General features: G+C 46.1%; 1 protein-coding gene across 2 annotated transcripts in view; it reads left to right on the top strand.

Moving 5' to 3' along the window:
• BCAR3 (BCAR3 adaptor protein, NSP family member) overlaps nucleotides 1–22,404 on the top strand; it is a 209,559-nt gene that overhangs the window by 87,746 nt on the left and 99,409 nt on the right. Inside the window, exons 1-2 of one of the 2 annotated variants that reach the window (XM_039236453.1) lie at nucleotides 4,550–4,735; nucleotides 12,378–12,708. In XM_039236453.1, coding sequence (XP_039092384.1) covers nucleotides 12,392–12,708 — 317 coding nt within the window. In that variant the 5' untranslated portion in view covers nucleotides 4,550–4,735; nucleotides 12,378–12,391. Of the gene's footprint in view, nucleotides 1–4,549; nucleotides 4,736–12,377; nucleotides 12,709–22,404 lie in introns of those variants that run through there. The other variant, XM_039236454.1, reaches the window with a different exon arrangement.

Here is a 22,404-nt window from a genome sequence, read left to right as displayed (position 1 = left end):
TGAGATCATGACTTGAGCCAAAGTTGGGCGCTTAACCAATTGATCCACCCAGGTGCCCCAATTGCCATAGCTTCCTAATAGGGTATCTTGTTCTCGCTTCTCTGCTTCATTCTGCATGGTTTCCAGAATGAGCTTCCTAAAATAACACTGCTTTGCATATATCACCTCTTCTTTAATATCACCACTGAAAAACAATTTGCAGCTCATACCACAGAGAGCTAATACAGAAGGAAGTAGAACATTGATCATAAAAGGACCTACAAATGGATAGAAAAGTGGGAGACAGACTCCAAAAAGGAAAAATAAATGGCTACTGAACATGAAAAGATGAGCAGCAACCTCACTTATAAGAGAAATGCAAATTAAAATTGCACTAAAATTCACATTTATCAGGTTGACAAAAATTCAAAAGTTTAATGATACCTTTAGCCCAGCATAGGGGAAAAATAGACATTTCCTTACATTGCTGGGGGGGGCATAAATTGCTATGATGCCAACGGGAGGCAATTGGCATTACTTATGAGAATTACAAAAGCAGATACTCTTTGGCTCAGTAATGTTTCCTCTGGAAATTTCTCTTACAGATACACTTGCACATACCAATGACATATATCCAAGATTATTCATGGAAGTATTGTTTGTAATAAGAAAGGGTTGGAAACAACCTAAACATCCATGAATATGGCACTGATAAAATAAATTACCGCACATCTCTTCAAAGGAGTACCATGCACGGGAAATCTCCAAGATACACTCACTGTTAGGTTTAAAAAAAACCCCAGCAGCAAAGCGTAGAACTATGGTATAGTATGTGACTTTCTGTGTAGGGGTAGGGGGTGACACACACACTTAGAGAAACTCTTCTAGGCATACATGATATTAATAGCAATTGTTACCTCTGATGGGAGGGGGACTGGGCAGATGGGAGACAGAGTCAAGAGGGAGACTTTTCACTGTCTGCCCTTATATGTATTTTTCAGTGTTACCTAATCAAAAAATTACCGTTGTCCCTTAAATGGTGCAGGGTTTAAGGGTGCTGACCTCAGTGCAGTTGAAACTTTGCATAAAAATTTTTTAAGTTTATTTATTTAGAAAGAGAGAGACACAGAGAGAGAATGCATATGCATGAGCAGGGGACAGGCAGAGAGAGGACAGAGAATCCCAAGTAGGCTCTGCTCTGATAGAACACGGGGCTCGTTCTCACAAAATGTGAGATCAGGACCTGAGCCGAAATCAAGAGTTGGTCGCTCAACCAACTGAGTCACCCAGGTGCCCCTGCATACAATTTTTGACTCTCTAAAAACTTAACTACTAATAACCTGTGGTTGACAGGAAGCCTTTCCTTACATTAGTCTATTAACATATATTTTGTATGTTGCGTGTATTAAATGCTATGTTGTATGTACAATAAAGTAAGCTAGAGAAAAGAAAACATTAAGAAAATCAGAAGGAAGAGAAAATACACTTAAGTACTGTATTTATCAAAAAAAAATCCTCCTGTAAGTGGACCTGCACAGTTCAAACCCATGTTGCTCAAAGGTCAACCGTATGTTAAAAATACTATGATCCAGCCGTTAATGTATTAAGCACTTACTGTGAGCTGGGCACTGGGGATACAAGTGTGAAAGGAGTTGTGTGGTGGAAACACCACTGGACCTGAAGTGAAATCACCTGATTCAGATTCTGACTCGCCTCTCACTAGTGGCTATGGATCTTGGCACATAGTAGGCATGCAACAAATATTTGTTGAATGAATGTGTGGTTGAGGTTACTTAACCTTTCCGAGTCTGTTTCCTCTCATATAAATGGGGATAAGATGCTTCCCACCTCACAGGGGTTTGGGGAAGACATAGACTCTGTCATGAATCAGAGTATAATTAATGATAACTACTATATGCCAGACACTTTCACATTTTTTATTTCCTTGACTCCTCACATGGATTCACTCACTCACTCGTGAGGAAATGGAGAAACTGAGGGGAGCAGTGACTTGCCCAAGGCTCTCTAGGTGTGAATTGTCTAGTCTTTCTTTTGCTACCTCCCTATGATGCTCCACAAGGTATAAACTTTACATGTAGTAGGTGCTCAGGAAATTTTGAAAATCAAGAAAATTCAACACAAGTTTGATAGTTTGATCACTGTTTTCAGTGATACCTCAGAACAGTAGAAAGTCAGTCAGTGTATTTCCAATCATTCAGTTTAGAAATATACCAGCTGGTCTGTTTGACATTTACTGCGCTGAACATTTTGGGAAAATTCAACAAAAGCATAAAGTGTGTGCCTTTCATGAGGTAGGGAAGATAAAGACCAACCCACAAAAACGTCTATGAGGAAAATATAGAAACTCATTCTTTGTTGTTGTTTTTTTAAATTTTTAAACGTGTATTTAGTTTTGAGAGACAGCATGAGCGGAGGAGGGGCAGAGAGGGAGGGGAGATAAAATCTGAAGCAGGCTCTGAGCTGTTGGCACAGAGTCCAACGCAGGGCTTGAACTCGCAAACCCTGAGATCATGACCTGAGCCGAAGTTAGACCCTTAACCGGCTGAGCCACCCAGGCACCCCTAGAAAATCATTCTTAAGGCTGCTGCACTTAGAATCCTACAGACTTGCCAATATAGTTCTTTCTTAGGGGGATGAAAGTGACATAAAATATATACAACATGGCACAATTTTTAAGACATTTTGACTGGAGTAGAATATATAAGAAGAGCTGTGCACAAACCAATTAGTTTTTATGAATGAAGGACAGTTAACTTTTATAAAATAGATCCATCAATATAGCCAACACCTGGATAAAGAAATAGGTTATTACTTGTATCTGGAGCCCCCTCTGAGCTCCCTTTCCATCCATTCCCATCCCCCAGATAGCCATTATCTTTACCTCTAACATCATAGATATGTTTAGACTGTTTCTGGAATTCCAAATAAGTGGAAGTATATAGGATGTGCCTGTTTGTGTTCAGCTTCTCTCACTCAACATTGTATTTGTGAGAATCATGCATCTTGTTGAGAACAGAGGTAGTTGTTATTACTGTATAGTATTCTACAGAGTCTATCTCTCTTCCACTGATGGACAGTTGGGTTCTTCCTTTGGGGCTGTTGTTAAGAGAGATGCTATAAACATTTTTGAACATGTCTTTTGGTGAATATGTGTATACCTTGCTGTTCAGTAGACAAGACACCTAGGGATAGAATTGCTGAGTCACAGGCTACATGTTATTTTAGTTGTAGTAGATAATGTCAAACAGGTCTGGAAAGTGCCATATGAAGTTCTCTAATTTTAGCCATTTGGGGGAGGTGTAAAGTGAGACAATGCAACTTCAGTTTTCATTTCTGGGATGATTAATAATTGAGAACTTTTCCATATGTTTATTGTTTTATTTTGAGAAATGCCTGTTTATCCCCCTCTTTAAGAAATGCTATTCAAGAGGCACCAGGGTGGCTCAGTCAGTAAGAAATACTATTCAAAAATTCTATTTTCAGTTCGATCTCCTGCCCCCACCCCCCCTTTTTTTTTTTCTGATTTGTAAGTGTTCTCTGTAGATCTGTATACAAGTCCTTTTTTGGCTACATAGGTTGCAATGATCTTTTCTCCCTTTGTGGTTTGACTATTCACTAATGGTGTGTTGAGAACAGGAGTTCTTAACTTTAATGTTGTGCAATGATGAAATTTTTCCTTTATCATTAGTATGATATGTGTTTAAGAAGTCTGCCTACCTCAAGGTCATGAAGATTTTTCTTTACCTTGATTTTAATGTTTTATCTTTCACATTCAGATTTTAAATCCACCTGGAATTGACTTTTGGGGGCGGGGGATGATGTGAGGTAGGCGTCAAGATTCTTCCTCTCTATGCATGTGAGTGTTCAGTTGATCCAGCATCATTTATTAAAAAGGCATACCGTCTTTTCTCAGTGCATCACAGTAGCATCTTTGACTTAAATTGAGACCATTTACCGTAGATATGCTTCCGGACTCTATTTTATTGGTCAGTTTGTCTGTTCTTGTTGTCAGTTACTATTTCTATAGCTTTATAATAGGTCTTGAGATCTGATAGTGTAAGACCTCCAATTTTTTCACCTCACTGAGCCACCTCGTACTGAAGTGCTAATTCCACTCCCCGCTTTGCTTTCAATTTGTGCAGGTGGGTGTGATTGATTTGCCTGTTCCGCGGTTTGGTTATTTGTGGTTACCTGAATCTTGGGCTCATCAAAGCCCTGGTCCTGAAAGCCAGCCAGGTGTCTGCAAACAGCAAAGCCCATCTGCTGGGTAATTAAGGAAGGCGGAAAAATGGAGAGGAGCGGAATCGGAAGGGTTGTCTCTCAGAGGGGTACAGCGTGGAAGTGGCCAATCTACACTTCAAGACTGGCTTCTTGGGAAGATACGAGGACCGAACTCTAAAACCCGGGCCGAGGAGGGCTTGGCGAGGTCACCGCATGTAAATATCGCGGGGGGTTCCGCGAGGCCGCGCGAATCCGCTCGCCGGGGTGGGGCCGCGACGCCGCAGATCGCCAGTTGAGGGCCGGAGCGCGCGCCGCGGGCTCAGAGCAGCGCCTGCAGCTGCCGGGGCCGGGCCGGAGCGGGAGCCGCCGGAGCCGCGCGCGGGCTTCTCTGCGGGCGCGCCCCGCCGACCATGAGCCGCCGGTGCGCTAGGAGCAGCCGCGGCGTGCGGCCCGCCGAGCGGCGCGTCTGAGCCCCAGCCGGGGAGAGCCGGGCCACCGAGCGCCGCGCGGGGAGGTGAGTCTGTGTCGCGTGCCCCGCGGGGGTGCTGTTCCACCCCGGGGCTCCGCCGCCGCCGCCTCCCCTGGGAGGACGGCCTGGGAAGTTTGTTGGAGAAACTTAAAGGGAAAAGTTGAGCCAAGCGCTCCCCCTGCCCCCGGCACAGTGGGCGTTCGAGGGCCGGAGTGGCCGAAGTGGGGACCCGGTTGCGCCCTCGGGGCCCTCGGAACTGGCTGGGACTCGCCAGAAGCGGCCCGCGGCACTCAGGGACGTGCGTGGAGCATCTCTGCTTTTGCTCTTGAGCAGTATCTGCCCGGGCGCCCGCCTCCCCCGCCCCCCGCCCGTCCCGCTGCTGAGCCGGCCGCCCTTCCCCGTCCCGTCCCACTCTTCGGGGCTCGAGGACCTAGGGGCTCCGCTGGAAGCCCTGGGCTTGGAGGAGGCACGTTTCTCCGCTCATCTCTAGGAAAGTTTGCAAAGAAAGCGAAGGAGCGCGCCGCGTAACTGTTGACAACATCCCCCTCCCTCTCGCCCTTTGTTGAGAAAAGAATGAATAGTTGGTTGTGCTGCTCCTTCTGCGTCGGGGAGGGGAGGGGAGGGGAAGGGAGGGACGGTGGACGCGACCCGAAGCTCGAAAGGTTCGAGCTCAGCCCCTTTCCCTAGCGGCAGCGGCCGCCGCCACTTTAAAAGTTTGATCAGGTGTAGACCCTTGTCTGGGAGCGGTGGAGGGGGCTCGAAGCAGCTGGCAAGGCGAAGTGTTCCGTGGGCAACACGGTGGGCCGTGGCTGGGGCGGGGGACTCTGATATTGGTATTAACTCTCTCGAAGAAAGGTGCGAAGGGGAAAGACCGGTTGCCCAGTTTCCTTGTCTGCTTTCCCCTAAAGCTATTAGCTAAGATAGAACGTGGAGCCAAGCATTCTGAGATTCTTTGAAACCTTGACTCTTATCTCCCAAGGCTACACACAGATCTGTCTGAGGAAAATACATTGGCGGAGGGAAGGTCAGTTTGGGAGCGGATAATCCCTGCGTGTTGCCAAGGACTGAGGCCAGGGGGGAGGGATGGGAGGCCTCGGTGCTGGGAGAGGGGGTTCAGCAGAGCATGGGGCTAGGACTGCCCAGTTAACAGTGGAGAAACCACAGGCCAAGTGCTTGTATGCGGGCGTGCAAGGGAATGTATGGAGTATAACGTAAAGGGCTTGCCATGCCACAGGCTCCCTCGCCTCCTTGACTCTAGCTTTCTCTTAAGTCTCTGCCGAGAAGCCTGGCATTTCCAGGGTGACTAACCAAGATCTCAGTCTCCTATTCATGTAGAAAGGACTGCTTGTCAAATGAATGCTAATCTTAAGAACTTAATCATGTAAATTCTAGGCTGTGTTGCTTGAAATACAATCCATGGAAGAATTATTCATACTTCAATCATTTGGCTAGACTTCATAAATTTACTTTCAAAACAGGGATCCTCTTAATTTCTGAACCAAAGAAGAACTTCATTCTAAGTTTATGAGCCAGTTTTTTTAATGTGCAGTGGTTCTATCTTCTCTTCCTGTTGGACTCTGGCAGAGAAGATATACAACTGGAAGATATAAAACTACGCATCCAAGTGAAAACTTCTCTGTTGTGGTCATAATTGGGCAGCAGGAGCAGTTACATTTCCAGAGTTTAACATATGATAGAAAGTTTTTAACACTTACAGCAGGTGACCATCAGTAAGTTTAACTTGGAAACAGCTTATTTCAGGAATAAACTGGAAAACTCCAAACAGGCTGACTGCCCGTTTCTGCCTTGACTTGCACATGATCATCAGTTTCTTCAAGATATCTTTGTAAAGCAAGTGACTTGGGCTGCTCTGTTCACAAGCATTTCACAGCACAGCCACTGCCAGAAGGTAGCACATAGCTTGGGAGTTTGTCAGCCTCACTCTCGTCCCTGTTGACATTTCAGCCCTGAACGTTCACAGAGGTCTCCTATTTTCATACCAAGATACAGAACCTTTGACCTTTGTATGTATTTCAAGGTCTGACATTAGACTGAATCGGGACACGGTGTCTGTTTACCTGAACAGTAGAGAGAAGTGACGTCAGATGGCCAAAGTCTCACCGGGGCTTTTCTATTAAACACTATATGTAGGCTCACTTGGTGGCCTGTGTGTGTCTGCATCTATGTCCTATCTGGTTTGGTCTGTTTATATCTATTGCTCTGAGTTAAAACATTTCCTTCCTCATCCTTCCTGGCCATAATCGTCCCCAGAAGCAATGACTTCTTTTGTGAACTCTCTTTGTAAAAGGGATATAGTGATAAGCAAGACAGACCTGCTCCAAAGAGACCTACCGTTGATTGAGTGCTTGCTGTATGTCCAGAGCTTTCCATCTGTGATCGCATTTACTGCTCAGGACAACCCCATGAAAGAGGTATTTTTAACCCATTTGTACAAATGAGAAACTGTCAAAGAGGTTGACTGACTTGTCCCAGGCCATACAAGCTAGTAAGTAAATGGCAGAGTAGGGATTTGATCCTCTGAATGTCTTACTCCAAAGCCTAGGTTCTGAGCCATACCATGTTTGACTTTTTTTTTTTTTTTTTTTTTACCGTGTTTGATTTGTAAAACAATCAAATAGTACATAAGAAGTACAGAATGAGTAAGAACATCGATTCAAACATCTCTAAGAAAGGAAAACATGGGAGCTTTTCAGAAAGTGGAGATTTGGGTTTAGTCTTCACCATCCTTTTCCAGCCACATATTCCCACCTCAGGGCCTTTGCATCTGCCCAGTCCCCTGCCTAGAACCCCCTGCCTATCTTCTCTTGACTGGTGTCCTCTCTTTCTCTTTTTTTTTTTTTTTTTTCTTTTCAGAGAACCTCTTCAGAGAAGCCCTTCTAGACCACCCTAATCTAAAATAGCTTTCCATCCCAAACAGTATGTTTTATCATTTCATCCTGGTTTGTGTTCCTTAGGGCATTGACAGTTGGGATGTTACCTAGTTTGTCTTCTGGTTTGTGTTGACTGGACCCTTTCCCTCCCCCACCCCCTTCACAATGTAGGCTCCAGGAGAGCAGGAGCTCGTCTGGTTTATTATGTCCTCATCCCTGGTACATTGTAAGCCTTCAGACAATATATGTTGAATGAATGAACATTTACTTCCCTTATCTGGAAAAGGGAAGGGACTTGAGTCTCTGAGATCCCGCCTACATATAACATGCTGGAATTCTGCCTAATGAAGTCAAATGAGTAAGTGGCTTTGCTCTCAAAATGAAAAGTACTTACCTTGAACCTAGATTCCAACTACACACCACATACTTCTATTCCTTGGATTTGCCCTAGGTTCCTGGAGTCTGGAAAAATTAAAAGCAGATAAAGCTCAAGTAGGAAGTACAGGGACCAAAAAGGTTGTAAATGAGTTCCTTCTACCTATAGTTCCCCCTTCTGCCCTCTGCCCCACTTTTAGTTACATTTTTTGAAAATTCTGTCTGTGGTCTAGGCCCACCTCCACCACCCTTGGGCTGATTCAAGCTTGACATAGGGCCTGGAGGTGAGCCAGTCTTTCCAAGTGGCTACACATAGGGCAGGCCTGTATTTTAATGGGTAAGAGTCCCAATTTAGAGGCAGTGGGTTGTAGAGAGGAGCCTTGCTTACATATTTCCAATTTGTCTGCTGCTGAGAATCTCTGGAGGTTTCAGCTTAGCTAATCGTCTCCTTCCCGTTATTAAATTTTGCTTGACATCATTCAGGTCAATATCCCATCCTCAGGGAAGCCTTTCCTGGCCACTAGAGGAGCCTAGACCCTGGTCCCCACTCTTGTGTGCTCCCATTGCACTGGGAATGCCCAGCACCACACGTGGTCGGTACTTCCTGTCTGCTTCCACCATAGAGTAGTAACCTCATGAGGACAGTTGTTCGACACTGTCTCCAGTACCAAGCACAGTGCCTGCCACACAGGAGGCCCTCCATACTTGTGTGTTGAGTGCATGAATGAATTGATGCTTCTGTTGACTGACCCCCTCCTCATCGTTATTCTGTTCTGCTCCTCAGGTAACAATTCTGAGTGTAAATTTGCTCTATACCAAAGAGACTTGCTTATCCAGTGGTTCTCAACCCTGGCTCCACACTGAACAGTACTGGTGGCTTTCGAAAGAATGATGCCAGGGTCCTACCTACCGAGGTTCTGGTTTCATTGGTCTGGGTCACAGCTCGGGTGTCAGGATTTTAAAAGCTTCCCAGAGGATTCTTATGTACAGCCAGCTTGAGGATCACCGCTTCAGTTTCCAGAACTCAGCCCTTGCTTTGCGCCTTTATGGGCTTGAAGCAGCCATGGTGAGAGAGAGCAGGGATATAATTCACAGGTATTGTATGGTTCCTGACAGTTTAAGAGGTACTTTCACATCTGTTATCACGGCTGATAATAACAAGCTAAGGGTTCTACTTTCTGGTTTAAATATTCCCTTTATGTTGATGATTCTTAAAAATCTACATCCTGTCCTGGCTCCTAGCTGTGCCTACCAATATCTCCCCTCCTAGACTAACCCGCGTCGTTGCTTCCTGACGCTCAGTAGCTCAGTGGTGAGCTTGTTAGCATTTCTCCCACAGGAGTCCTTCTGCACCATGCAGCCCATTACGGAACTGTGACGGTACTGTGACATCCTACTGGGGCTGTGGCCCCCATCCTCCCAGCCAGGGGCCCAGAGCTCCTCATTCTTCCCTCGGCCCCTCCTCTCCCTGGCCGCTGCCCCAGGTCAGTGTTCTTCATCTTTCCCTGCTGGCTTGTTGCCATTGGCTTGACTGGCCTGCCTCCCTTCTTTCCTTTCCATAATTAACCACAGCTACCTACCTGGGCACGGACTGGCTTCTGTCCCTCCCTTCCGGATCTCCCCTAACACCTACAGTCCAGTCCAGACCCCTCGACACAGCTTTTAAGACTTCCTGGGGCACCTGGGTAGTTCAGGCAGTTAAGCATCTGACTCTTGATCTCCGCTCAGGTCACTATCTCATGGTTCATGGGTTTAAGCCCCACGTCGGGCTCTGTGCTGGTGGCACAGAGCCTGCTTAGGATTCTCTCTCCCTCTCTCTGCTCCTCCCCTGCTCTCTCACTCTCTCTCTCAATAAATAAAAGACATTAAAAAAAAAAAAAAAAAAAAAGACTTCATGATCTGTTCCCAAGCTGGGCGCTTCTAGGAAATGCTTCTCGACTTCTCCACGTGAGCCACGCAGCCCAACTTGCAGTTGGGGAGCCTTTGGGGGCGCTCCCTTGCCTTTAGGCATCTACTGTTACAGCATCCTCTTGCCAGGCTCTTCTTACAATTCTCTACTTTTCAAAATGCCTCCAAAATGCTTCATGTCCACGTCTCCAGTGTTGCCTTTGCTGAGGTCCTCCTTGAGTCATTTTGTTCAAATTGTTATTCCCTCCAGCACATGAAGGGTCCCTATTGATGAGTTCGAGGATTCTCTCTCAGCATTCCTAGGGATTGGGACTTAGAAACATCACTGTTTCTCCTAGTATCTCGTATGGAGAAGACACTTAAATGTTGAGAATAGGAAGGATGGGTGTTAACCCTCGATTCAGAGAATCAACTAAAGTATGAGCAACTGGCTGAAGGGCATTCTAAGGCATTTGGCCCAAGTTTGAAATATAGATCTTGGAGAAGCAGAGCGGAAACAGGCTGTCGGAAACACTGGGGCCGGGGCAACTTTGGCCCCCATCATAATAACCTGCAAATTGTTGATCATCACTGTGGCCCTTTGCACAGAGAGAGGGTCTCTGGGCACTCTGGGCCTCCCCAGAAGGTTCTTTGAACTGATGTAGGCCTCCACAAAGCAGGTGCTGACGGCCTGGGCATGCAAGCGCTTACAGCTGTGGGGGGCAGTGTTGTGTATAGGGTGAGGGGGTCCTTGTGGGCTTACGTCACTAGTGGGCAGGTGGGGGGCGGGGGCGGGTAGAGAGTCTGGATTTCTTTTTAAATAAAGATGACTAACGTTGAGTAAGTGCTGACAGTGTGCCAGGTACTGGCCAGACCCGGGAGAAGCCCACACGGGGACTCACAGCCCTATTGTTCTGCACCCGCCGTGAGCCAGGCCTTCTGTGTGGTCGCAGTTAGACATGGAGCAGACGAGCCCCAGAATTACCAGGTTTGGGAAAGAACGGAGGATAGGGTTAGGATTATATACCTTGAGTGAAGGATTTCCTTCCATCCAGCCCCCACAACTTGTATGTTTCTCTCTGGTGCACTTGATGGTGGATGTTTTTGTCGTCAGTGGTTTCCCTTGCGCTCTCTTTAACCCAGTTGTGCCTGCTCCACTGTGAGCTCCTGGAGAGCAGCGTTCTCAGCGGTTGTGGAGAAGCCCTGTCCCAAGTGTCCAGTGCCTTTGTGGGTCTTACTGCAGTGGTATTACTGCAGTAATCATCAGAGTGGATGATTTTCACTCCGAACTACCCTCTTTGCGGTGGGAAGGGTGGTGTGTGAGGAATGGGGGCTTCAGGGCTTTGGAACGGACTGCAGAGCAATGTTCTGCCCCTCAGCCTTGGAGAGGCCAGTGCAACGGGCTTAGCTGTGCTGCCGTGCTATACAGACTGGTCTGATATCATTGGCTGGTGGGACTGATTCTGGATCCCTAATGTCTCCAGGGACTCGTTCTAATTTACAGTCAGGCTTGTGTTTCTTTTCCTCTAAATGTTAGCCTTAAAAACGTCTTATGGAATTTGACTTCAGTCAAAACTATAGTTTGATTGCGGGGGGAGGTGAGTGGGTGCTGACTCTGGCTCAGGGTGAACATTACTAGTGGTCATAACTGGGAATAATTGCTGGGTCTAGTTTTGCATACGACCTAGTACACGTTTTCCTTTTCTTCCTGTGTGCTACCCCCTACTCCCTTCTTCTTATTTTTCTCCCTTCCCATTCTTCCCTGACTATACAGGCATCATGCACATTGCTTAACCCTGCTGGTGGCAGGCAGATTCCTGACCCTCCTGGGGGACAGTGTACATGGATCCCTCACCCTGGTGGCTTTCCTCTGCAGCTGAGCCCACTGATGTATGGAGCAGTGACCTACCTCCTAACCCCTGACCCTGGCCCGTCTTCGTTAATTAGAGTACATTGATTTATTTGTAAGCACCGGGTCTTTGCCAGAAAAGTTCTGCCCCGTTGCCCTAGGTAGCACAACTGAGGGGCTGGTCTGGCACTGGAGGCTTTCTAGCAGCTGAGGAATTCCAATAATCTCCACCTGTTCTTATCATTTACAGGGTGGTGGGAAGATATGAGCCTATTATCTAACATTTATAATGTGTTCTCTGATGCACTTATACCAAAACCTTGACTACTCCCTCCATAGTGTTTTTTTGTCGCTCACGCTTTTCCATCAGCTTCAGTCATCTGAAATAAGAAAATGGCTCCTGTGCCCCTAGACTTTCTGAAACATGCTCGCCCTTTTCCATTGGCGGATGTGCTGCCAACCTAGGAGCATTCCTCTGTGGGATCAAAAGAGGGGCATGAGTAAACTTCCCATTTGTATTACATTTCACTAGTGATGCCATTCGCCGTTTGTCTTCTAATGCTCCGTGAACGTTTTCTTTTGTTTAACGGTACATTTCCATTTCCTTTTGTGAGTAGGAGGTCTGTGCTTGTGAGTATCTGAGACTCATGCCTTCTTTCTTTGCTTTCCCGCCCCCACCCCGTAGAGGAGTTGAGAATCATGGCTGCCGGAAAGTTTGTGAGCCTTCCCAGAAACATGCCGGTGAATCACCAGTTCCCCCTGGCCTCGTCCATGGACCTTCTGAGCAGCAAGTCCCCTCCCGCTGAGCGCCACACAGATGCCTATCAAGACGTGTCTATACACGGCACCCTTCCACGGAAGAAAAAGGGGCCTCCTCCCATCAGGTCCTGTGATAACTTCAGTCACGTGGGAACCCTGCCCCATTCCAAGTCCCCACGGCAGAACTCCCCGGTGACCCCGGCCGTCATCCAGGAGCACCCCCTGCAGGACCGGAAAGGCGAAACCTTCACCTTCAGGTGACTTGTTTAATTCCACAAGGGCAAATGATTTGTCTTTAAGGGAATTTTAAGAACAATCTGGGGTGCCTGGGTGCCTCAGTCAGTTAACGGTCCAACTCTTGACTCGCTGAGGTCATGATTTCACGATTTGTGAGTTTGAGCCCCACACTGGGCTTCGTGGCAACAGCATGGAGCCTGCTTGGGATTCTCTCTCTCTCTCCTTCTCTCTCTCTCTCTCTCTCTCTCTGCTCCTCCCCCCCACCCAAATAAATAAGTAAATAAACTAAAAAGAAAAAAAAAGCCTTTCCCTTAGGAAATAGGTCAGCTATACAGAGTAGAGGAAAGAGTTTAATTCCCAAGGGCCCACCACCCAGCTTCAACAGCTACCAGCTCGTGGCCAGTCCACTTCTGTCTGTGCCTCTGCCCACATTCCTTCTTCTGCTCTTATTTTGAAGTAAATTTCAGCCCTTATTTTATTGTAAATATTTTGGTATATGTCTTTCAAATAAGTACTCTTATTTTAAAAAAATGACATAATATAAAAAACTATAACACCTAAAAAAAAGAAAAGTAACCATTTCTTGGTGTCCAGTATTTAAGAGTATTTCTAAAGCCAACTTCATGTATATCACAAAGTCCCTCAAAAGGAAACACAGGTATCTTTTTTTTTTTTTATTGAAACATCTGCTTCTGAACTATGTCCACCCAATTCTGTTGTGATGCCAAGATGTCTATGAATTAGGACCTGCATCTCCAACATGCTGACATAAAATTTGGTGTGGATACGTCATCAGGTCAGCTTCAGGACACTTGAGAACAAGGATTGATTTCTCCTATCCACTAGAGATCTGGGTAAATGAGCTTTATGGTTGTAAAATCTTTTTGTTGGGGTTTGTGTTGGACCTGGCTGTGATTGGTTTCTGCTTGTTAGAGCTGGTTTAGAAACTGCCCTCCTTTCCTTAATGGGGAAGATCACTACCCTGCGATATTGGTCGGCAGAGAAGGGGCTGGTTCATGCTGTTGTATTTCCTCGTGTCTCTCTCTTTTTTTTTAATGTTTTATTTATTTCTAGGAGAGAGAGAGAGAGACAGCGTGAGCAGGGGAGGGTCAGAGAGAGAGGGAATCACAGACTGAAACAGGCTCCAGGCTCTGAGCTGGCAGTCAGCACAGAGCCCGACGCGGGGCTCGAACCCACGAACCGCGAGATCATGACCTAAGCGAAAGTCAGACGCTTAACCGACTAAGCCACCCAGGCGCCCCTCCTCGTGTCTCTTTTTGTCCAACCCTGTAGCACAGAAGGCCACTTTGACCCTAGGTCGTTTCTTTGTTCAATACTATATATTGAGCGCCTATGCTGGTTCGAGTACATTGATTCTGTAAGCACCAGTGCCTTACCAGGAAAATCCTGTCCTGTCCCTCGTAGTATCTTAACTGGAGGGCTGGTCTGACCTTGAAGACATTCTGGCAGCCAAATCATTCCAGAAATCTGCTCTTGCCCTTTTATGGGGTGAGGAAATAGGTGAACAGGACAGCAATAGGGCACTGAGATGGTATCTTCCCAGAGCTAATATTTAGTGTGAAGGACCCAGGTAATAAGTAAGTTAATTGCAGATTGTGTTAAGTGCTATAGAGGAAATAGTGATATGCTGAAGGTTTATTAGGCTTGTATCTTTTTTATAATACAAATTATATATTTGTATTATAGTTCTCTGAGGAGATGATAGTTAAGCTAAGGCCTGCATAATGTGAGAAGGCAGGCCTGGGAAGAGCCAGAGGAAGATTGTTCCAGGCATTGGGAGAGCAGTGCAAAGAACTGGGGGTAGGAGCAAGTCTGGCCTGTTTGAAAAACCCAAAACGAAGCCGCTGTGGCCTGTGGCTGGAGTGTAGCAAGCTCAGAGGAAGACTGTACAGATTTTGGAGGAGAGCTAGGCAGGCAGGAGTTCAGAACTAGTTTTAGTTGCATAATTGCAGTTGTATAAGAAGAAAAGAAATGGAGGCCCAGGTATTCTCTGTAGAAATTATTGGAGTGCTCTGAAATGTTTCTGACATCAGCTCAGAAGGTTCCCCAGGGTGTCATGGGGCTTAGCCCTGGACCTGTGATGCAAAATGTAGGTGGGTGACCTCCTAGCTCAGAGGGCCCACAGACAGCCTGCTGATGGCACAGGTTAGTGGGGAGGTGCACACCTGTGTACAGTGTCATTCGTACTGCATCACTGGCATTTAACAGGTGGGGATGCAGAAACAGAGCAACACATTGCTCCCTCGTGCGGGTTAGGAGGCAGCAAGAAAACGAGCTCCCAGCCAGTCAGAAATAAACACTGATACCAGGCTGCACAAGGTGGAGTCAGAGCTAGCTAGCTATTCCTGAACTTACTGTAGCCGCTTTTTATTTATTAAGTTAAATTCTGTAGTGAGATACATATCTACTGTGTACCATATGGAGACAGTTCACCAGCTCATTCCTTGAAGTTCTAAGGTCCTGGCTGGGTGCCAGCTCTTCCAAGGGGGAATCTCTGGGCAGCTGGTGGTGGTGATGGAGTCACCCTTTCTATCTTGAGGAAGTTCTTGATAAACACCGAAAGCCCAAGCTCCTGCCAGGAGTTCAAAGCTTTTTGATTTGAAAATGACTTGGACAGAGGTCAGATGTCTGTAAAAGATCTTATCAGGCAGTGGACACAAGTCCTGAGTTTGAAGTCTGGGCTATAGAAGACTTAATGAGGTTTGTTTATCATTCAGAACTCCATTCATCCAAATTCACGCCTTTTCCTCTTAACTTAAAATGTCTTCTTGTTAAAGGTGAACACACGAAGTAAAACCCATTACCTACAGAATTCTACTGAGTGAGAAGGTCCTGTCAAAGGATCATAAGTCTTATTCTCCTGCTCTTCAGTCTTACTAATAGATTTTACTTATTTTTATTTAATTAATTAACTTTATTTAATTTACTTTTTTGAGTAAACTCTACCCCCAACATGGGGCTCAAACTTACAACTGAAAGATCAACAGTAGCATGCTTTACCAACTGAGCCAGTGGGCACACTTTTTTTTTTTATAGTTTATTGTCATGTTGGTTTTCATACAACGCCCAGTGCTCATCCCCACAAGTGCCCTCCTCCATGCCCATCTCCCCCCTTTCCCTCTCCCCCATACCCATCAGTCCTTAGTTTGTTCTCAACATTCAAGAGTCTCTCATGGTTTGCCTCCCTCCCTCTCCCTCCATTTCCCTCCTTCTCCCCCACGGTCCTCCGTTAAGTTCCTCCTAATCCTCCTATACATGCAAACATATGGTAGCTGCCGTTCTCTGCCTGACTTATTTCACTCAGCATAACACCCTCAAGATCCATCCATGTTGCTACACATGGCCAGATTTCATTCTTTCTCATTGCCATTTAGTATTTCATTGTATAGATAAACCACATCTTCTTGATCCATTCTTCTGTTGATGGACACTTAGGCTCTTTCCATGATTTGGCTATTGTTGAGAGTGCTGCTGTGAACATTGGGGTACATGTGCCCCTATGCATCAGCACTCCTGTATTCCTTGGGTAAATTCCTGGCAGTGCTCTTGCTGGGTCATAGGGGAGTTCTACTGTTAGTTTCCTGAGGAACCTCCACGCTGTTTTGCAGAGGGGCTGTACCAGTTTACATTCCCACCAACAGTGTAGGAGGGTGGGCACACTTTTTAAAAAATATTTATTTATTTTTGAGAGAGAGACAGAGACAGAATGCAGGCAGAGGAGGGGCAGAGAGAGGAGGAGACACAAAATCTGGAGCAGGATCCAGGCTCTGAGCTGTCAGCACAGAGCCCAACATGTAGCTCAAACACATGAACTGTGAGATCATGATCTGAGCTGAAGTTGGACGCTTAACCGACTGAGCACCCAGGTGCCGCTCACTTAACACACTTTAAAAACTGTCTTTAAGGGGCACCTGGGTGGCTTAGTCGGTTAAGCGTCCGACTTTCGCTTAGGCCATGATCTCGCAGTTCGTGGGTTCGAGCCCCGCGTCAGGCTCTGTGCTGACTGCCAGCTCAGAGCCTGGAGCCTATTTCAGTCTGTGACTCCCACTCTCTCTGATCCTTCCCTGCTCACGCTGTCTCTCTCCTAGAAATAAATAAAATATTAAAAAAAAAAAAGTGGAAGGCACTTTTATAAAAAAAATAAATAAATTAAAAAAAATAAAAACTGTCTTTAGGTGTTCCCAATTTTGAGGAGTTCAAAGTACCTTGTATTATTTTCATCCTTTTAAATATTCCTAATAAGACTATTAGCTGTCTCGGTTCCTTCTTGGAGCAAGCCACAAGATCCACAGCATTTGTGCATGTGAAAAGCTAGGAACATACAGTGTGAATGAGAACCTGGAGGGCTCCAGAGAAGGGGGGGTCTCCTGAGGTGCCATGAGGGAGAAACAGCATTTCTGTTCCTAATTGCTCTTACAGCGCAGGATCTATGAAAACCCAGCACTCTCCCTCACTCACCACTGGAAGCTGGGCGCTATGGGTGTTTTAAAGTTAAGAGTTTTGGATCTCTGACTCCAGGGAGTGAGGCTAGTTAGATCTACTTTTAACAAGATTTTGATTTTGTGGGTTGGGGCGGGGGAGGTAAACTTTTTTGGCCCTGTTACTTTTCATAGTGAATTCAAAGGTTAATTTCAGCTGACAGTGACTTGCCCGGATGTCAAGTCTGAAAACCTTCCATTTTGTCCTATTTGGTGTTGACATGATGCTAATGGGACCGGAAGAGAAAGCCCGGACCCCCTGGTCATGTGTCCTCCACCTACACACACAGGGAAACCCGCCAGACCACACCTTTTTGTCTTGTAAAATATTCTGATAAATTGCAAGTTTGCTGGTTTCCTAACAAATATGTTTAGCTTATTTATCATGAAAAAGTCATGTGTATTTCAATCGCATATTAACTGAATATTCACCTTGTAGAATACCATAGGCAAAGCAGAGGAAGTCTCCCCTTTCACCTAAAATTGTGTAGTATGAAGCTTTCTTTTTTTTAAATTTTTTTAAATGTTTTATTTACTTCTGAGAGAGAGAGAGTGAGAGGGAGACAGAGTGAGCAGGGGAGGGGAAGAGAGAGAGGGAGACACAGAATCGGAAGCAGGCTCCAGGCTCTGAGCTGTGAGCACAGAGCCCGATGCGGGGCTCGAACCCACAAACCGTGAGATCATGACCTGAGCCAAAGTCGGACGCTTAACCAACTGAACCACCCAGGCGCCCCTGAAGCTTTCTTATAAACATGAGGTGCACCTGGGCGGCTCAGTCAGTTAAGTGGCTGACTTCGGCTCAGGTCATGATTTTGCAGTTCATAAGTTAGAGCCCCACATCAAGCTCTGCGCTGACAGCTCTGAGCCTGGAGTCTCCTTTAGATTCTGTGTTTCTCTCTCTGCCCCTCCTCTGCTCATGCTCTGTCTCTCAAAAATAAATTAAAAAAAAAAAATTAAACATGAGTCTTATGCACATGAATTACTATTTCTTACATTTTATAGGTTCAAAATATCTTCAAGACTATGTTCATAAATAATCATGTAGGAACATGGTCACCCTGTGTAAGAGCCCTGGTAGATTTTATCCTGAGCAACAGCATTGTTGTTTAGTATCATTCACAGTCAAGAAAGTGGTTCGGGGATGTTGAGGCTCCTAAGGTCAGATGCTAGCGGGTGAATGAATTTCTGACATTAGAACCCAGAAAGTACTGTAGGGTCTTCCCAGTCACTGTGCTCCACAGCCTCCCAAGAAGGTTGGCACTGGCTGTGGGTGTCTTCTGAGCTGTCCTCTTGCATGGGAAGCTTCAGTCCCCAGAGTCTGGGGTCAGCACCTTGGACACTCACCCAGGGAAATGGAGTTTTGGCCACTGTGAGCCAAGCAGAAGGCAGGCCTAGAAGGGAGAGTGGGTCTCCCCTCGTTTGGAGACTGTATCTCTTGGCTTTGTTGTTGTCTTGGCTGCCCTTGGATGTACTTGTGGTTTTGAAAGGTGGCCAAAACGAGAAGCCAGGGCGCTCTTAAACCTGCTGCTTGATGTCACAGAAGAAGCCTTTGTTCTGCAGGCGGAGCAAGGCTTCCCTGAGAGGTCTGCAGACAGGATTTCCTCTTGACACTAGAGTTTGACTGATGTCCCTTTGATTCACTTACCTTCAAGGATGAATTTTTTTTTTTTTTTTTTTAAATCTGGGACCTTCCTTGGGCTCAGAGGGAACTGGTTCCTGTTGTTGAACTGTGGGTGTTGTTGGAATAGCTGAAGGATCCGCTCTGGGAGACCGTTCCGGGTCCGCTTCCTGCCTGTGGGTACGTGGAGGCATGCATTCCTGGGAACAGCTGCCGAGTGCCTAATTCCTTCTGCCCCTTGTGCTGTGGGAGCATGTGGCGGGACAATGTGATGTTTCATTAGTTTGCATGAGTGGAGCTGACTGACTAGTCACAAGTGTTTTAACTGACGGGGGCCAGAAAGTCTGCAGAATTATCCCAAATTAAAATCCAGTATGCTTTCCCAGGCAGTAAGTAACCTACCATGTTGCAGCGTCTGCTCTTTAAAGTGGAAACAAAGTGTGAGGCATAGGATCTGTGCAGACTCTTCTCAAAACACTGATTTAAATATCTAATTGTGGGCTGTGTCGATGCCCTCACCTGGAACATTATTTCCTTTGTTCCTCTTGAGAACCACCAAGTTCTAGAACTACTGCTCTCTCCTTAACAAAACAAGATGTTTCCCCAGAAATGCAAATAAACCAGCCTTTACTCTCAGTTGATCAGGACCTATAATGTAAAGGTCCACATGAAAATGTGTGCATTTTATTTATAAATGGGCAGGTCTCCTCTTCTGCAAATTGAAAGCTTTTCATGCACAGAGGAGACATTGGGTTTAGAGCTGAAAAAGTCTATCTACTGGATTAATAGATCCTATTTAATAGAAGGTGCATTTGTTGAGTAAGCAGAGTGACAGTCGCTTAATAGCCCAGAATGTCTCCAGGAAAGTTATAGTCCCTCTGTTGAATTTTTCCTTTTAAATTTTCAAGCTGAGTCTCACATTTTGAAATGTTCCTTGGTGTTTAGATGCAGCTGTTGTGGATGGGGTAGTGATTGCAAGGATCGGTACGTGTCCGGCCTCGGTGGTCCCTGGTGTGCTGAGCCAGGAGCAGCTGGGTCAGAGGTGAGCTCAGCCCCTGCTGGGCATGTTGGGTGTGCGTGTGTGCGCATGCACGCACACACACACACACACCACCCCCAGCCCCGTAGTCCCCAGGGTTGAGGGAGCCCAGGCACCGGGAAATGCCTGCGGGTCCACCAGCTGCCAACAGTGGTCCTGAATCCTTTACTGACAGGGATGATTTGAACCTAAAGGCTGGATCTGTGCATTCTCAGCTGTTCTTCTGGGGAAAAATGAAGGATCTTTTTTTTTTTTTTTTTTTTTTTTTAACTTAGTGCAAGTCACAGCCAAGGAAATGATCAGAGTATTACACAAAGCAGTCTTTGTTGAGTGATGCTGCTCAGCGTCTTCTCTGCCCCCGCGACCCACAAATCATGGTTGCCGAGGCCTCTTGCATGCTGTTCGGGAAAGTTCAGGTTTTTAGTCTCCTGAGAGTCAGAAACTGAGAGTTTTTCACACCTTTCAGTATATGTAGCAGCCTATTGTAAACAGGAGGTGCCATGCAGATACAAATGATTCGTGTTCTTATCACATGTGGATTTGGCCTTTGCAGCCTGGCCAGAGGATACAGGCTGGAGAGGTTGTCGTTGCTATTGTTGATAGGAATGCGACCCCTTCATGAGGCTTGTGCTGGAGCCCCAGGACCCTTAATCTGGCAGGCCGCCCCACCACTCACAGCTCTGTGATGTTGCCAGCATGTAGTCCATTCCCAGGAGGCTAGCTGGAGGGTGGGATGCAGAATTTCAAGCTCTCTCTGCTCTTTCTTCTTAGCGGTGCCAGAGACAAGCACGTGGTCATCTTGTTTTAAGGATTGTGCCTTTATTTAAAACTTACAGAAGGCTGAGAAACCTGCTGTAACAGACCAGCTTTTGTGCAGCCTGGACTGTCTGTGATTCCAGATGCACCTGCAGACAGAGTAACCAAAGCTAAAATAACTCCTGCCTTGGAGAGGAGGAGAAAATACCAGGTTCTTAACCCAAAGGTCTCTGTTCAGATCCTTGTTTTTCCACTTAGTAGGTGTGTGAACTGGGGCAAGTTCTGAACTATAAAACGGGGGTGAAAATACCTCCCTCTGAGGAGGACTGTGAAGGTTCACTGGTCACTAAATATGAAGGCTGCACCGAATGGCAGAGCTCTGACTTCCGCACTTGAGCCTGGCACCGCCTTCCTGGGAGTCTGAGTGGAGGAGGTCACGTCCTTGCTGTCAGCTCCACCTGATCACGAGCGCTTGATTCTTCTTCTCCTGCCCCAACTCTGCTGTGTGACATCTGACCTTGAAGGCCACTAATGCCTTTCCTGGGATGTTGACATAGTCATGGATATCAAAGAATGCTGCTAGAGACCTTGACACTGATTCCAGCAACCAGACCCAGTAGCTTTGTGACCTTGTGTAAGTTACTTTACCTTTCTGATTCTCTGTGTCCTCCAAGGGTAGCTATGAGGTCAAATAGAATCCCACGTGGGGGTGCCTAGCACAGAACCTGGCATGGAGAAGGGGCTCACATGTAGGTTTCTGTCCATCTGTCCTTCCTCCTGGAGGCCCCTAATCCTTGTGTGTAACCTGAGATCACGCTGAATGCCTGTGGCTTCTATGAGAGAAAGTTTCCCACACGTTGCCAGAGTCTGGCTGGAATCCCTTCTCTGGGTCTGCCCGGAGCCACCCTATAGCAGTGTGTCTTGGCCACCATTCATGCTTAAAGGTATGACAGCCTCATGCTGCATTAAAAAATGAGCACGCCGTTGTATTAAGACACAAAACAGAGCCTGTCTTCAGTGCATTGGCCCAGCCCTTTCCTGCTTGTCCCTGTGCTTAATATTGGTGTCGCAGGTATTTATTCTTCAGTAAATATTTATTGAGCTTATTTTGTGCGAGGCACAAATAAGGTACCAAGTACCCACAGGGGATGAAATAGATGTGGGCCCTGTCCTTACACCATGCCCAGTTTAGAGGGCATGCAGACAAATGCATCAATAAATACATAACCACAAAATGAAGAGATGCAAAGAAGGGAACATCAGAGAGCCCAGAGTTTCTTGGATTAGGTGGAGGGAAGGCCTCTCTGTGGGAGGGAGCATTTGAAGATTTAATATAAAAAGAGAATGTAAAATACTTGATTAATATTTATTATGTTACTATGTGTTAAAATGTATTATGTTAAATAAGATATTGAAATTTCACCTATTTTCAGTTGGCTACTAGAAAATTTTAATTTACATATGTTTTCATATGAATGGATAAAGAAGATGTGGTATATGTGTATGTGTGTATATGTGTATACATACATATATATATATATCTGTGTGTGTCTCTGTGTGTATATATACACACCATCAAAAAGAATGACATCTTGCCATTTGGAACAACATGGATGGAGCTAGAGAGTATTTTGCTAAGTGAAATAGGTCAGTCAGAGAAAGACAAATATGATATGATTTCACTTATATGTGGAATCTAAGAAACAAATGAGCAAAGGAGAAAAAAGAGAGAAACCAAGAAGCAGACTCTTAACTACAGAGAGCACACTGATGATACCCGAGGGGAGGTGGGGGGGGGGGGCGG

Source organism: Hyaena hyaena, unplaced genomic scaffold (assembly GCF_003009895.1).
Source record: "Hyaena hyaena isolate Hyena2069 unplaced genomic scaffold, ASM300989v1 scaffold_111, whole genome shotgun sequence".
NCBI lineage: Eukaryota > Metazoa > Chordata > Mammalia > Carnivora > Hyaenidae > Hyaena > Hyaena hyaena.
The sequence above is the reverse complement of the archived record's forward strand: the minus strand, read 5'-3'. Positions and strand labels throughout refer to the sequence as shown.